At 40.8% G+C, this 15537-nt stretch overlaps 1 protein-coding gene across 1 annotated transcript in view; it reads left to right on the top strand.

Annotated features, from left to right (window-relative positions):
* Nucleotides 1-1421: 1421 nt before the first annotated feature.
* Nucleotides 1422-15537, top strand: part of LOC308369938 (NACHT, LRR and PYD domains-containing protein 1 homolog) — a gene marked incomplete at both ends in the record, with an annotated part of 36075 nt that continues 21959 nt past the window's right edge. Inside the window, 4 exons of the mRNA XM_080844500.1 lie at nt 1422-1504; nt 2359-2433; nt 4173-4481; nt 4569-6086. Of these exons, the coding sequence (XP_080700626.1) occupies nt 1422-1504; nt 2359-2433; nt 4173-4481; nt 4569-6086 (1985 nt within the window). The remainder of the gene's footprint in view (nt 1505-2358; nt 2434-4172; nt 4482-4568; nt 6087-15537) is intronic.

The following is a 15537-nucleotide window of genomic DNA, read 5'->3' as shown; positions in this document are numbered from 1 at the left end:
GTTGAAATGTTCTGTTATACCAGGATAGATTTGAAATGTGTTCGATAAAGATAGAATACATCTACAAAGGAAGAAATATGTAGTATAGTTAAGGAAACGCGAACTACGGAAGCCAGGAAATGAGACCGCGAAAGAACAGATAGGTGTGTCAGACAGAGTTGGCAATAAAATAAGTTATTTTCTTTCAGTTTCTTTCTTGGACAACACGACACGGTGTAACCAGCGCCTCCGTTTCAAAGACACGCGGTGGGGATTCTGTGGGAATCAGAAGACGGACACAAAGCAGGTGAGTGAAATATATCGGGTTCGAGATTCGTAGGCCTATTTAATTGGAAAACACGTTTGTAGTGAGTGTCGTATATGGGTAAGAATGAGACTGACGTATCTCGGATAACTAGAAAGTAGGATAGCCTTATGATACCCTAGATTGATTCAATGTTATGTAAAAACCACAAAGTTCGCATGTGCAGTTCCGCATCTAATGGTAACCACTTGTAAAATAGTTGTTCCGAGTAAACTAAGAGACGCGACAGACTTTAGCACACATGGGTTTTAACAAATACGCTGTAGTAGGCTACACTTCACTTCCTGAATCGTCTCTGGTTTAAGACACCTTCGAAGACAGTCGTGTTTGCTTCGGAAGGTCCCTAACTGAGTGAAAGGACTTGGACGTGATTCCACTATTGGGTCAGTGCGAGCTAATGTAATCAAGCACGGGAACAAAACCATTTCCGTTTCTACCATCGGGCCGAAAGCTCCGCAGTATTGCCCTACGACCCGCCTATAGCATGCTGCCTTGTTAAACGAGTTCACAAGCGAGTGGAAAGTTCAAGTTGAGATGTGAAGAAGTTCGGATTCTAGGCAACTACGACCTACAACAGAACAAGTTAAGAAAAGGCATTTATTGGAAACCGAAGTGAATGTTTGCTATCGTCTCAGATTAACTCAAATAAAGCATATCCCTCAAAGGGTAAACAGACTAGATAGACTTCCTTATCCCTTAAAACTGACGTGTAGGACGGCGTCAAGCTATCCGACACTTTTCTTTAACCCTAAAAAATATTCATTTGGTTATTCACAGTTTTACAAATACTGTAATAAGAAATAAAGGGAAAGTGATGAAGTTCGTTCGTGGAGTATGCCTTATAGCCTACAGTATGTGTTTAGCTCGCTGGATAGCTAAAGCTACATTTATGTACATTTGATGGAGTGTGTGTGCGTGTTTTTTCAGATGTGAGCAGTGGTGTAGTCCAGGGTATACGCATGTATACGGAGTATACCCGCTTATTTTAGTCAGAATTGCGTATACCCACTTCTCAAAACAGGGCGTTTATCCTGTGCTGTATGGGCTGCTTAAAAAAAATTGCCAAATCAAAAGTATACCCACTTCTCCAGGGACCACTACACCACTGGATGTGAGGATGGAGTATCCAGAGCCCTCTGATCCAGATGGGGAAGAAGAGAAGGCCAGAGCCCCTAAAGGGGGTGTGTCTACTTCTGACAGGTCAGTCTTAATGGAGGACAGTGTGTGCCAAAGATAACTTAGTATCTTAATACAATAAAAGCTGCACATGTGTGGATGACATAAATGGACTCTGGTTCACAACCACACTCCAGTTCATACCAGAAAAATGGACCAAATGTGAAAACAGCCTAAGACAATAGTGTTGGTTTGACACAGTTCCACACAGTCATCATATATCATGTTTCTTTCATTTTCCCCAGACAGGTCTAAATAGCAGAAGAGAAGAAGATAAGAACACTTACATGAGGGGTTAGATGTGGGATGGCTTGCTATGAGGTCATTGAATGTGTGCCTAGACTGTGTCCGGTAGAACTACATGAGGGACCCCAGGTTAGGTTGACCCCTGTGTGAGGGACCCCAGAGATGGGTGAAGCACTAGTGTGTTTACTTAAACAGAATGATGTCTTTAGTTCATCCATGTCAATTTGAGCTAGAGCGTAACATAGCCAAGAGATAATGATCCAAGATAATCATAATGAAAACCTAAAAATGAAGGTGATGTGAGGGTTGGGGAGGCTAGAGAGGGGCAAAATGGATGTCGTAACAATTTGTATTAGTTAGCTTAAATTTTAATAGACAGGGTTCTTTTGAAATATGCCTGCTCTTGCAAATAGAGACGCACACACAAATGAGCTAATTATTCAAAAATGTAATATTTTTAGATTAGATAAATTGAACAAGATCACACATTTCTGTTGTAAATGCAGTAAACTGAGCTTGTGTGTGTAGTATAGTGTGTGTGTGTGTGTGTGTAGAGTAGAGTGTTGGTGACCAGTGTGGTCCTCCTTCTCCTTGTGAGAACACATTATGAGAGGGTCATGTTGTGTTAACAGCGTCCAGCAGGGGGCGTCAGGCACAAAGTCCAGGAAATCAGACGAGACAAAGAGGGACTCTGCTGCAGAACACAGGTGAGATCATGGATGACATTCTGTCAGGCAGTCACCATTTGTCTGAAACCTGGAACTAGTCATCTTTTTTTTTCCCAGTCCCTTTTTCCGAACTGTCCGTCAACATCCTGTAGTTATGATGTTATTTATTCTACAGTCCAATGCCTTTTAGACTTTTCTAAGTTGTCTGACATGCCTTGATGTTTTTGTACATTTCCGAGGGATATGGACTGACGACAGTTAATGAGTGAAATAAACTCCACTGGCAAAACGACCTGGACCTTCTGGATCTGGGCACCCTAGATGCTGTCGATCATGATATCCTTATTGAAAGACTTGAAAATTGGTCCAGTCTACTTGTGTCGCCCTAACCCTAACCCTCACCCCTTGGTAGTGTCATTAGGACATTGTCATCAATTATCATAGCTATGCAGATGTGAATAGTACTCTAGGGTGCCTTAATAGTTGGTCAGTGGATGTGAATAGTATTCTAGGGTGCCTTAATAGTCGGTCAGTGGATGTGAATAGTATTCTAGGGTGCCTTAATAGTCGGTCAGTGGATGTGAATAGTATTCTAGGGTGCCTTAATAGTCGGTCAGTGGATGTGAATAGTACTCTAGGGTGCCTTAATAGTCGGTCAGTGGTTGTGAATAGTACTTTAGGTGCCTTAATAGTCGGTCAGTGGTTGGGAATAGTACTTTAGGTGCCTTAATAGTCGGTCAGTGGTTGGGAATAGTAAAAAAAAGGGTCAACACTGCAAATATTGACTTTTTGCATCCACTTCATGTAATTGTCAATAAAAGCCTTTGACACTTATTAAATGCTTGTAATTATACTTCAGTCTTCCAAAGTAACATCTGACAAAAATATCTAAAGACACTGAAGCAGCAAACTTTGTGAAAATGTATATTTGTGTCATTCTCAAAACATTTGGCCACGACTGTTCTGTTTGTTAGAATCTTTGTTTCATCTGTACATATTCACCTTTACAGTCCTTTTATTCAATTACTAGTTTGAACACCAGGTTACCTAAAAGACTAATACACCCCATAGCCTTTGTATCAGTACTGTTGCTAAAGTAAATATTCGTATCTCTGATGAGAATGATTTGGTTCCACCTAGTGAGAATAATGAACATAAGATCAGAGAGTGAATGAAGGAACCCTGAAGATTGCTTAGGTGGTCTGTAGTGTTAAAATAACCACGTCTGATTCAGGTTTGAGAACAATCGGCTAGATATTCAAAGGATGGAAATGCTCCTGAGTCAGTCTCAACAAAACTGATTGGAGAAAATAGCAACTATGCCTCCCCTCTTTTGTCCACTCCCCCTTGTTTGTCCAGTTTAACTGTTTGAACAAACTTGTAGGGTGGAGGACAAAATTCAACAAGAGTAGCAGTGTCATCATTCTTCAGCCAGGTTTCCACTAGAAACATAAAATGTTGAAGATGCATTCAGATGTATGTGGGTCAAGCAGTGTGCTAAAAAATCAGCCCCCACGACTAGAGTGAGGATGGGAGCGCAGATAAAATTGTCTTTGCCACGCTCTGCTAGCAGATAACGGAGACTAATTTCCCTCCGTGGGATATAGTTTTGATGGTGGTGGTGGTGGTGGTAAGGATAACGATGATAAGGGCATGGTGGTGCTAGTGGTTAGCATTGCTAGTGGTTAGTGTTGCAGCTTGGTAATGTTGTTGTCCTTAAAGATGTTCTATGATGATGTTTATCTATAACTGTTGTTGTCTGTCTGTTGTTGATCCAGATGGACACCAGAAGAGGTAAAACACAAATCCACTATGAAGAGGAAGTTTCAGCAGGTGATTGAGGGCGTCCCAAATCAGGGAGACCCCAGACTCCTCCATAAGATCTACACAGAGCTCTACATCACAGAGGGGGGAAGAGGAGAGGTCAACGATGAACATGAGGTCAGACAGATAGAGAGAGCATCCTGGAGGGAAGCAGCACGAGGCAGACCAATCAAATGCAGTGACCTCTTTGAAACCTTATCTGAACAAGAAAAACCCATCAGAAAAGTTACACCCTTATTGGAAGGTGATGGCAGGAGAAAAGGGTGGGCTGCCCCATTCAAATACATCAGAGACATTTTTAAACCCTCACGCAGACAACGCAAACCCACAAACACACACAAACCCATCAGAGTGTTGACAAAGGGAGTGGCTGGCATAGGAAAAACAGTCTCTGTGCAGAAGTTCGTTCTAGACTGGGCTGAAGGAAAAGCCAATCAGGATGTCCACTTCATATTTCCTCTCCCTTTCCGAGAGCTGAACCTGATGAAGGAGAAAGAACTTAGTCTGGTGGAGCTTATTCAGCATTTTTTTCCTCAAATTAAAGTTCCGAGGATCTTCACCGGTTCAGAGCTGAGAGTCATGTTCATCTTTGATGGTCTGGATGAGTGTCGACTTCCTCTAGATTTCAACTCCAACCCAAGGTGTTGTGATGTGACAGAGCCAGCCTCAGTGGACGTGCTGCTGACAAACCTCATCAAGGGGAATCTGCTTCCCTCTGCTCTCCTCTGGATCACCACCCGACCAGCAGCAGCCAATCAGATCCCTGCTGAGTATGTGGACCGCGTGACAGAAATTAGGGGATTCAATAACCCAGAGAAAGAAGAGTACCTTAGGAAGAGAATCAGTGATGAGAACCTGGCTGACAGAACCATCACACACCTGAAGTCATCCAGGAGCCTCTACATCATGTGCCACATTCCAGTCTTCTGCTGGATTGCAGCCACTGTTGTAGAGAGAATATTGAGTGAAACAGGGAGAGGAGAGATCCCCAGGACTCTGACTCAAATGTACACACACTTCCTGATCGTTCAGACAAGCACCAAAAAAGAAAAGTACACAGAGAGAACAGAGACGGATGAAGAAATGATTTTCAAACTTGGGAAACTGGCTTTCCAACAGCTGGAGAAGGGCAATCTGATCTTCTATGAGGAAGACCTGAGAGAGTGTGGCATTGATGTTACAGAGGCATCAGTGTACTCAGGAGTGTGTACTCAGATCTTCAAAGAGGAGGCTGGGCTGTACCAGGGGAAGGTGTTCAGCTTTGTGCATCTGAGCATTCAGGAGTTTCTTGCAGCTTTATATGTGTTCCTATGCTTCAGCAACAAAGAGAAAAACATGCCTGACCAACAGCAAACCTCTCAGCTCTCTGGTCTGTTCAGGGCTGCAACACTTCATGACCTACACAAGACTGCAGTGGACCTGGCCTTACAGAATAAGAACGGACATCTGGACCTTTTCCTCCGCTTCCTTCTGGGCCTCTCACTGGAGGCCAATCAGAATCTCTTAAGTCACCTTCTGCCCCAGACAAGAAGCCAATCACAGAGCTCAGAGCAAACAGTCCAGTGTGTCAAACAGAAGATCAGAGATCAGAATATATCAGACAGAAGGATCAACCTGTTCTACTGTCTGAATGAGCTGAATCACCATGCTGTAGTGGAGGACATTGACAGGAGATCAGGAACTCTGTATGTAGATGTGCTCTTACCAGGAGAGTGGAAGACTAGGAGATTGACGTTTAAGATTCCAGAAGAGCAGCTGGATAAGTTTGACCTGCAGAAGTACATAAAGACACCAGAGAAGGATCTGACTGAACTCCTCAGTCCAGATGATGTTCTTCAGAGGCTGGTGCCAGTGGTCACATCAGCTTTGTAAGTAAACCTGTAATATGTGACTGTGTGTTTGTTTATATGTGAGGGTGTGTATGTGTTCATATGTGAGGGTGTGTATGTGTTTGGGTGGGGGGAGGGGTTTGCTGTGATTCATCCTATGTGAAATATGGAGTCTGTGTGTGTCTGAACACTATGACAGATGAAATCCAAGTGTGTTTCTCACCATTTCTGGTGTGCTGGAGTAAGGTTGTGTGTGTGTGTGTGTGTGTGTGTGTGTGTGTGTGTGTGTGTGTGTGTGTGTGTGTGTGTGTGTGTGTGTGTGTGGTGCACCCGTTGACGTCAGTGTTTGTGTGTGTGTGTGTGTTTATATGTGCGGGTGTGTGTGTGTTTGGGTGGAGGGAGGGGTTTGCTGTGATGCATGAAGTAAAGTGTGTGTGTGAGTGAATGTGTGTGTGGCATCCTATGTGGAATATGGAGTGTGTGTGTCTGTTGATAACCATGACAGATGAAATCCAAGTGTGTTTCTCACCATTTCATGTGTGCTGGAGTAAGGTTTGTGTGTGTGTGTGTGGTGCACCCATTGATGTTTGTGTGTATTGCACCCTTTGATGCTTGTGTGTGTGTGTGTGTGTGTGTGTGTGTGTGTGGTGCACCTGTACACTACACTATGCTGATACATCATATTACAGTACACTATGCTGATGCATCATAATACACTACACTATGCTGATACATCATATTACACTACACTATGCTGATGCATCATATTACACTACACTATGCTGATGCATCATATTACACTACACTATGCTGATGCATCATAATACACTACACTATGCTGATACATCATATTACACTACACTATGCTGATGCATCATATTACACTACACTATGCTGATACATCATATTACACTACACTACATTATGCTGATACATCATATTACACTACACTATGCTGATGCATCATATTACACTACACTACATTATGCTGATACATTATATTTCACTACACTATGCTGATACATCATATTACACTACACTATGCTGATGCATCATATTACACTACACTATGCTGATACATCATATTACACTACACTACACTATGCTGATACACCATATTACACTACACTATGCTGATGCATCATATTACACTACACTATGCTGATACATCATATTACACTACACTATGCTGATACATCATATTACACTACACTATGCTGATACATCATATTACACTACACTATGCTGATGCATCATATTACACTACACTACATTATGCTGATACATTATATTACACTACACTATGCTGATGCATCATATTACACTACACTATACTGATACATCACAATACACTACGCCAGGGGTTCTCAAACTTTATGGGGCCAGGGACCCCTTAAAGGGCAGAAAATATTCCGAGGACCCCCTCATAATAGCATCCCAAATTAAACCATATAGGCTTATAGCTATTTGTAATGTTATATGCTTTTGGACTCTTTTACTCTAAAATCGTATACTAATATCAGAAGAGTTTTAGATAGTCATTTTATTACATTTGGCATTACTTGATAGTATGTAGGATAGATTTTTAAATTATCTTTTTGTAAAATGTGCTAAATAATGTTTACCTTACATAAAACATATTGATGGAAACATTTTCTTTTTATCAAAGCAGATTGTAGGGTTTTCCAATACAACTCAGATTGTAGGGTTTTCCAACGGAGATGATTTATATTTAACAAAGACATTAACAAATAGGAAATATCCACCAAATGTTATCAAAGACGTGTATCCCCAACTCCATCGCCGTACAAATCTGTTTACAAAAAATATGATTAACTCTTATCTGTGGTGGTATGGTTAGTATTAGCATCCAGCAAGATATTGTAACCTTTTGGGTTCGTTCAGGTGAAACTTATTTAACAGACGAACTGGAGGGAGACAAGGATGCTCTTGAACAGCTTTAATGGCTCACTTCTCAGTCTTCACTTTCACAACTCAAAACTCACTTCCCTGATCCTCCCAAAATCATAATATGTAAACATCCGTTTATATATAATAACTTAACTAAAATAAAGCTGCAAAAGAGACGTCCTAAATGAACTAGGTGAAATGTTGTTTATAACATCCAACAATAAAATATAACTCCTAATTTAATTAACAAAGAATGCTCCAGCTTACATTTATTCCCCCTCCCCGGAAAAGAAACGTCCCCGTTTCCAATTACAGTAAATGGACAAACATAATGGTTGGAAGAGAACACGTGTGGGAATATCTCCTGTGGCATATGCACACTGAAACAAAACATTAAATAAAATAAAAAAAAAAAATGTTCAGCATGGGTGTGAGCAATAAGAACAGTCCTACTTCCGTATGTAGTCCGACAAGTAGCTGGGCGGTTTGACTGCCCGTCGCCCTCGGGTTGCAGTAGGGGCAGTGACAGGAACAGGGGGGGGAGACGCCGGCTCCTGGGTCATAGCAGGGTTGGTGACAGGAACAGTCAGAGCAGATTTAGCGACAGGAACAGTCACAGTAGAGTTGGTTATGGGCATAGGGGAGGGGGAATAAATGTAAGCTGGAGCATTCTTTGTTAATTAAATTAGGAGTTATATTTTATTGTTGGATGTTATAAACAACATTTCACCTAGTTCATTTAGGACTTCTCTTTTGCAGCTTTATTTTAGTTAAGTTATTATATATAAACGGATGTTTACATATTATGATTTTGGGAGGATCAGGGAAGTGAGTTTTGAGTTGTGAAAGTGAAGACTGAGAAGTGAGCCATTAAAGCTGTTCAAGAGCATCCTTGTCTCCCTCCAGTTCGTTCAGGTGAAACTTATTTAACAGACGAACTGGAGGGAGACAAGGATGCTCTTGAACAGCTTTAATGGCTCACTTCTCAGTCTTCACTTTCACAACTCAAAACTCACTTCCCTGATCCTCCCAAAATCATAATATGTAAACATCCGTTTATATATAATAACTTAACTAAAATAAAGCTGCAAAAGAGAAGTCCTAAATGAACTAGGTGAAATGTTGTTTATAACATCCAACAATAAAATATAACTCCTAATTTAATTAACAAAGAATGCTCCAGCTTACAATATTAATGAAAACTACATGGTGACATCATAGAATTGATTATACACGTACAGCCTTTTCTTTCTAGAGTTTAATTTTGACGGTGAACAGGGCTACGTTCTTGCAGACAAATTGAAAGCTGGATCAACGTCTTAAACGAGAATACATGCAATATGGCCATCCGATATGCCTACGGCTAACCTATCTTTAAAAAAGCGCCTTCTGCAACGATAAACACGACCCGTATTTATGGAAGAATAAATGCATCACTTGCCAGTTAACATTACTAGCGTGAAAATCCGCGTTATGTTAGCCATTGTAATACGCATCGTCAACATTCTGTGATGGGTAAAATCGGTTGTCGCTAAACTAAGGCAACTCCTGTTATGCTGTATATGGGTGACCTTGGGGGTGTTCATGTTTATAATCACATTTGCTAACCTGTCGTTCTGAGAACTCTCTGGAAAGTTCATATGTCTGTTTGAGACGTGCTTAGCCATATTTTACGTGTTACCTCCCTTTGCCTGAGTGGCTTTGAAGGATGTTTTACAACCGGGTCTCTGTGTGTCGATAGACTTTACTTCACAGTCTGCTTCCTATCCGAAGTACTTCCAGATCTCACTTTTTTTTGTTTTCAAAAAAGCCGAGGACGTCGGTAAGAGCTCCTGCACATGACGCCAGATGACTCGTTGTGAGTTGCATGTGTGAGAGCTGGCCAGCCCCGCCCTTGCAGGCAAGACGTCCAGGCAGCCCTGAGGGAGCGGAACAGTGAGGGCGCTCTGATTACGTGCTATTACCTATACTGAAAATATGCAAAATCGTATCGTTTTTTACGTTAGGTTTCCGCGGTACCTTTCTAGTACCGGTACATCGTGTAACATTAGCCTATATGGTTTGTATACTGTATCGCATTCGCAATACATTAAAACATTTTTTTTTTTTTTAATCTTTGGAAGCCAGACTTTTTCGCGGACCCCCAGGCAAGGCGTCGCGGACCGGCACCGGTCCGCGGCCCATAGTTTGAGAAACGCTGCACTACGCTACATTATGCTGATGCATCATATTACACTACACTATGCTGATGCATCATATTACACTACACTATGCTGATACATCATATTACACTACATTATGCTGATGCATCATATTACACTACACTATGCTGATACACCATATTACACTACACTATGCTGATACACCATATTTCACTACACTATGCTGATACACCATATTACACTACACTATGCTGATACATCATATTACACTACACTATGCTGATACATCATATTACACTACACTATGCTGATACACCATATTACACTACACTATGCTGATACATCATATTACACTACACTATGCTGATGCATCATATTACACTACACTATGCTGATACACCATATTACACTACACTATGCTGATACATCATATTACACTACACTATGCTGATACACCATATTACACTACACTATGCTGATACACCATATTACACTACACTATGCTGATACATCATATTACACTACACTATGCTGATACACCATATTACACTACACTATGCTGATACACCATATTACACTACACTATGCTGATACATCATATTACACTACACTATGCTGATACACCATATTACACTACACTATGCTGATACATCATATTACACTACACTATGCTGATACACCATATTACACTACACTATGCTGATACACCATATTACACTACACTATGCTGATACACCATATTACACTACACTATGCTGATACACCATATTACACTACACTATGCTGATGCATCATATTACACTACACTATGCTGATACACCATATTACACTACACTATGCTGATACACCATATTACACTACACTATGCTGATGCATCATATTACACTACACTATGCTGATGCATCATATTACACTACACTACACTATGCTGATACACCATATTACACTACACTATGCTGATGCATCATATTACACTATACTACACTATGCTGATACACCATCATAATCCTTAATTTACTCTAGTAACCTCATATCCAGCCACGCTGCTAACTTCTTTGTTGGAGCACATGCAAGTTGTAAAGTAGCCATATGTTGTTGTTATTTTCCACCTCCTGTTGCATATATAAGATACACTATGCTATACAAACTACACACACAATCACTGCACGAAAAGCAAGATTATCGGGCCCGTAAACGCTGTGATACAGCCGCGAATGAGAAGCATTCCTGGTTGATATCGGACATTCCCCCGAAATATCCGTCTGCCCCAAATTGCTGGAATTTCCCGCGTACAGGTCAAGAGGGGAGGGGGGGGGCGATGTGTTACTTCCCACCTCCCGCTGACAGAGGTGTGAAATGCTCTTATTAGCATATTGACTGTCAGCAGTCTAGCCACACACACCCTGCTGCAGCCATTGGTTGAAAACGACAAGGAATTGAATTAAAACACCTTGTGATGAGACGGAATGAGATTCTGTCTATTGGTCAGCTTTCAACTGACAAAACGTATCCCCTCCCATTTACAGCTATTGCCCTATAAAAACGAAATTAAAATGTACTCGATAATAATATTTTGTCTTTGCTACGGGGTTATCACATTTCTTGATTTGCCTTCCGTTTTCAGAGTTCTGTCTTTAGGGTTTTGATTTCGGGGTTATCACGATTCTTGCTTTGCCTTTCATTTTCAGAGTTCGTGGCTTGCAATGTCACGTTCGAGGCTGTTCCACTCATATTCCGGAGCTTCCTCTCTGTAATGTTCTTGAGATTCACTTTTGGCATGTCATTTTACAGAGTCGGGCTTACTCTGATATTGAGATAGTCATTTCGCAACTTGAGACATGTTTGCCACACGTAAATATCTAACCTGTGTCTTTTCAGGTAGATTTTGAAATCTTACGCGAGCTTCGAACCTGCGCTCTTCAGGTTATTGGTACTGTGTACCTAATGGTGCTGTGCCTAACCGCTTAGCCACGTTGCTGGTAAGGCTTTATCTCGTCGGTGCGACCAAGTCACTGGTTTATCATTCCTCCCTCCTCTGGGGTATTTCTCTTCTGAATTCGGAATTGTTTAGTGGAGTTATGTGAAGTTTTAATTAGCCTATGTTCACTTAAAGGCGCCCGAGGCAACATAAGAAACTTTAGACTTGAATAATAAACGTTACATTTCTAGTCTTTTTTACACGTAGTAAGTTTCAATAACACCATACTATTACATATCGACATTCAAGGAGCAAAGATGAGACGTCGAAATCGCCCTGCCTTCTGTTTTCTAGGTCGCAGGTTATGCCAGAAATGGCTTGGCATGGGTGGGATGGGGAAAGATAACACCTTTCCACCCAGACGCAAATTTAGCTAATCGGAATCTGTAAGTGGTTTCCAGATATATATAGTTGATCTGTCTTATTTGACGAAGCAGTGAGTTAGCTGTCTTTCAATATCTCTTGTCGAATTATCTCACATGTTTATGGTGGTATGTGTTTGAACGTTTTAACTTAGGCTATGTGTAATGTTCCTAACTTATATATTATTATTTCACCTTAATGTTCTTGAGATTCGTTTCTGGCATGTAATTATACAGAGTCAGGCTTACTCTGATAACAGTCATTAAGAGTCGTTAACAGTCGTTAAGCAACTTGGGCCATGGTTGCCACTAGTGGGGATCGAACCTGTGACTTTCAGGTTATTGAAATCAGTGAAGCAGTGACGGGGTGCCTCCCCTGGCGGGGGTGGGGGAGTTGTTTTCAATCCAGGTCAATTCAATTAACATAACAAAACCTAGGCCTGGCCAAGGGGAAGGTGGGGGGGCTTTCACACCAATGTGGGCTTCTACGGCAATACACAGGGTCGAAGATTGTCGTGAATCCCACATTTCATGCAGTGAATAATCAAGTTAAACTGGCTTCAGTTACTTCTCTTACAAAGTGAAGACCATTGTGTGTGAGAGCTGTGCATTACTCTTTGAGTGTGTGAGCTGTGACTTTGTAGTGCTTGTCTGTGTCCTACCCAAAATAAGAACTGGCCTCAGATTTCATGTGGAAACACCACTGTTATCCTATAATATAACAGGGTACTATTCGGCGTAGCTCGCTAAGCGGTTTAGCGAGCTAGATTCCAGGCTAAAAAAAGAGAACGCCCCTTTATCGGGTTCTTTGAAGCAACTTCTGATAAATTGCTCCAGGGCAGGCTAACCAAAGTTTAGCTGGCTAAGCTTGCCACACCCACGGCAAAAGTAGGGATCCCATTGACAAGGAGCTATAGATACTTTGATTAGTGAGGAAGAGTTCTTTGCGATCACGAAGATCTATTTTCCCATCATGATGAGTTCTTGTATGAGCGCTATCGATCCACCTGACAAGGAATAATTCATTTAAAAGACCTTCTCGAGTAATTTATTGCAAACACAGTCGAACATTGAATGTCTTCACTTTTTTGCGAGTGGTAGCCTTCATTTTTGTAATGTCGGCGATGCGGAGAACAAAGCACTCATAATTATATGACAGTGGTATTAGTAGTTGAGACATGGGTACAGTTGATACACCCGAAATAACTTGCATGCGCAGCAATCCTGAGACGTGATTTTTAGTTTGCACATGAATACTAAAGTCTTCTTTGATCCCAGGAAATTTGAGCACACAACCCATCTCCCTTACGGCGATATTGGTGAAAGTTGTTTTACCTACTTCATTGCAAACGTCTAGTTTTGCAAACGTGTCTAGTTTTTGTGCAGTAGTGAATAAAGTCTCAGTCTACTACACCATACATACCATATCATTTTTGTAGAAAATGATTAAGGTGGATGCATGATAAGAAGCGAGAAATAAACACAATTTATTTTCATTGCTTCAATTTATTGAATTTCTTATTAATACATTCACATTTAGTCATTTAGCAGACAGTTTTATTCAAAGCGATTTAAAACTACAATCCGTACAAAGGTGAGGGTGGTCGAACCAGTGATCTACTGCATGCAAGCCATAAGCTGTACCCGCTGTACCAAAGTCACATATTCAACTCAGGAAAAGAAATCACGTCTTATACAGCCTATAGACAGTTTCTTATATTGCTGTCGCAGCGGCGGAAGTGTTGGATTTTGACATGATTATGGTCTGGAATTCTTCATAACGTGTTCATGGAGTCTTTTTCTTTGAGTTTAGACTACTGTACCGTAAAAAAAAAAAATCATGGTTTTGGTGATCGGCCCAGAACTCTACTTAAGCTCTGAAGTTAGTTGCCGTCGCATGATTTAACAAAGGACTTGATGAAAAGCCGGTCTGATGGGTAGTGTGTCGGTTTATTCTCCATATTGGTCTCACTGAACCAAATCTTTGGAATCGTCAGCCAAATTCTTTAACGGTTCTGCTATTGGTCCTCTGTGCCGTTGCTCATGCACAACCTTTTATAGTTTCTTCAGACTGCAGCAAACATAGCAACTAGGCAGAAGCATTCTAAAGTTTGGCTGTATTTCACACGACAAAATGACAACTACGCCACTTGTAACGTGTGTAAAAAGTCTATTTCTTTGAAGGGAGAAAATACAACTGAATGAATAAGCATTTGAACACACAGCATGGAATTAAATTACAGGAATGTCATGTGTTCGATGCATGCAGCAGCTTAGCTAACCTCAGTGCCTCTTCTCTTACTATCCAAGGTACTCCTCAAAAGTGATGTCAACCACTCACTGTGTGAAGCAATTTGCCTTTATTGTGTGTTGTCGATCAAGTTATCTTCTGTCCCTTCGTTTGAAGCATACATTTCAGCTCCTGCATTGGTCTCCCATTATTGATCACTTCACGTTTGGATTGAAAGTCCAGTTTTGAGAAATGTTTTATCGTAACGGTGTTAATTATCGGAGGGCGTGTGTTATCCGCAAGCGTTCGCGTTGTTGTGTTTACCCATTATTAAACGTAATCATATTATTCTGAACGTCATCATCAGCTGAATGTCAGTTATGTATGGGCCATTCTACCGAATTGGTGCAAAGTCACGTCAGAAATATTTTGAATTTTTTTATGTTTTATTCCCAAAACTTTGTCCATATGTACTGTATATTGTACCATATCTAAAGTACACATATCTAGTAAAAGAACAGTCAATTTTTATATTGTATTTTCAGAATGTGTTGGAATGTTTTTCCTCTTCCAAAAATTGTCACTACCGAAACATCACATTTACTATAGTAAAAAAGTATTATTATTGACCTGTTCAGATTGTGTTTCCTTCCCTTCTCTGAAGAGTATTTTTACAAATATTTCTTGAAGGTTTTCACAATGAAATCCATAAAAATGAAATTTTTACCAAATTTTCAAGTTCAATTGATCTGTTTCGGTAGTGACTGCGCTGTTGGATGGATGTTCATTTCTCTCCCAAAATCTTCCAAAAGGTGCTCTGGGCCGCCCTTTAGTCCACACAACACAT

Source organism: Sprattus sprattus, assembly GCF_963457725.1.
Source record: "Sprattus sprattus genome assembly, chromosome: 9".
NCBI lineage: Eukaryota > Metazoa > Chordata > Actinopteri > Clupeiformes > Clupeidae > Sprattus > Sprattus sprattus.
Note: the sequence above shows the minus strand (reverse complement) of the source record. Positions and strands in the feature narration are given on the sequence as shown.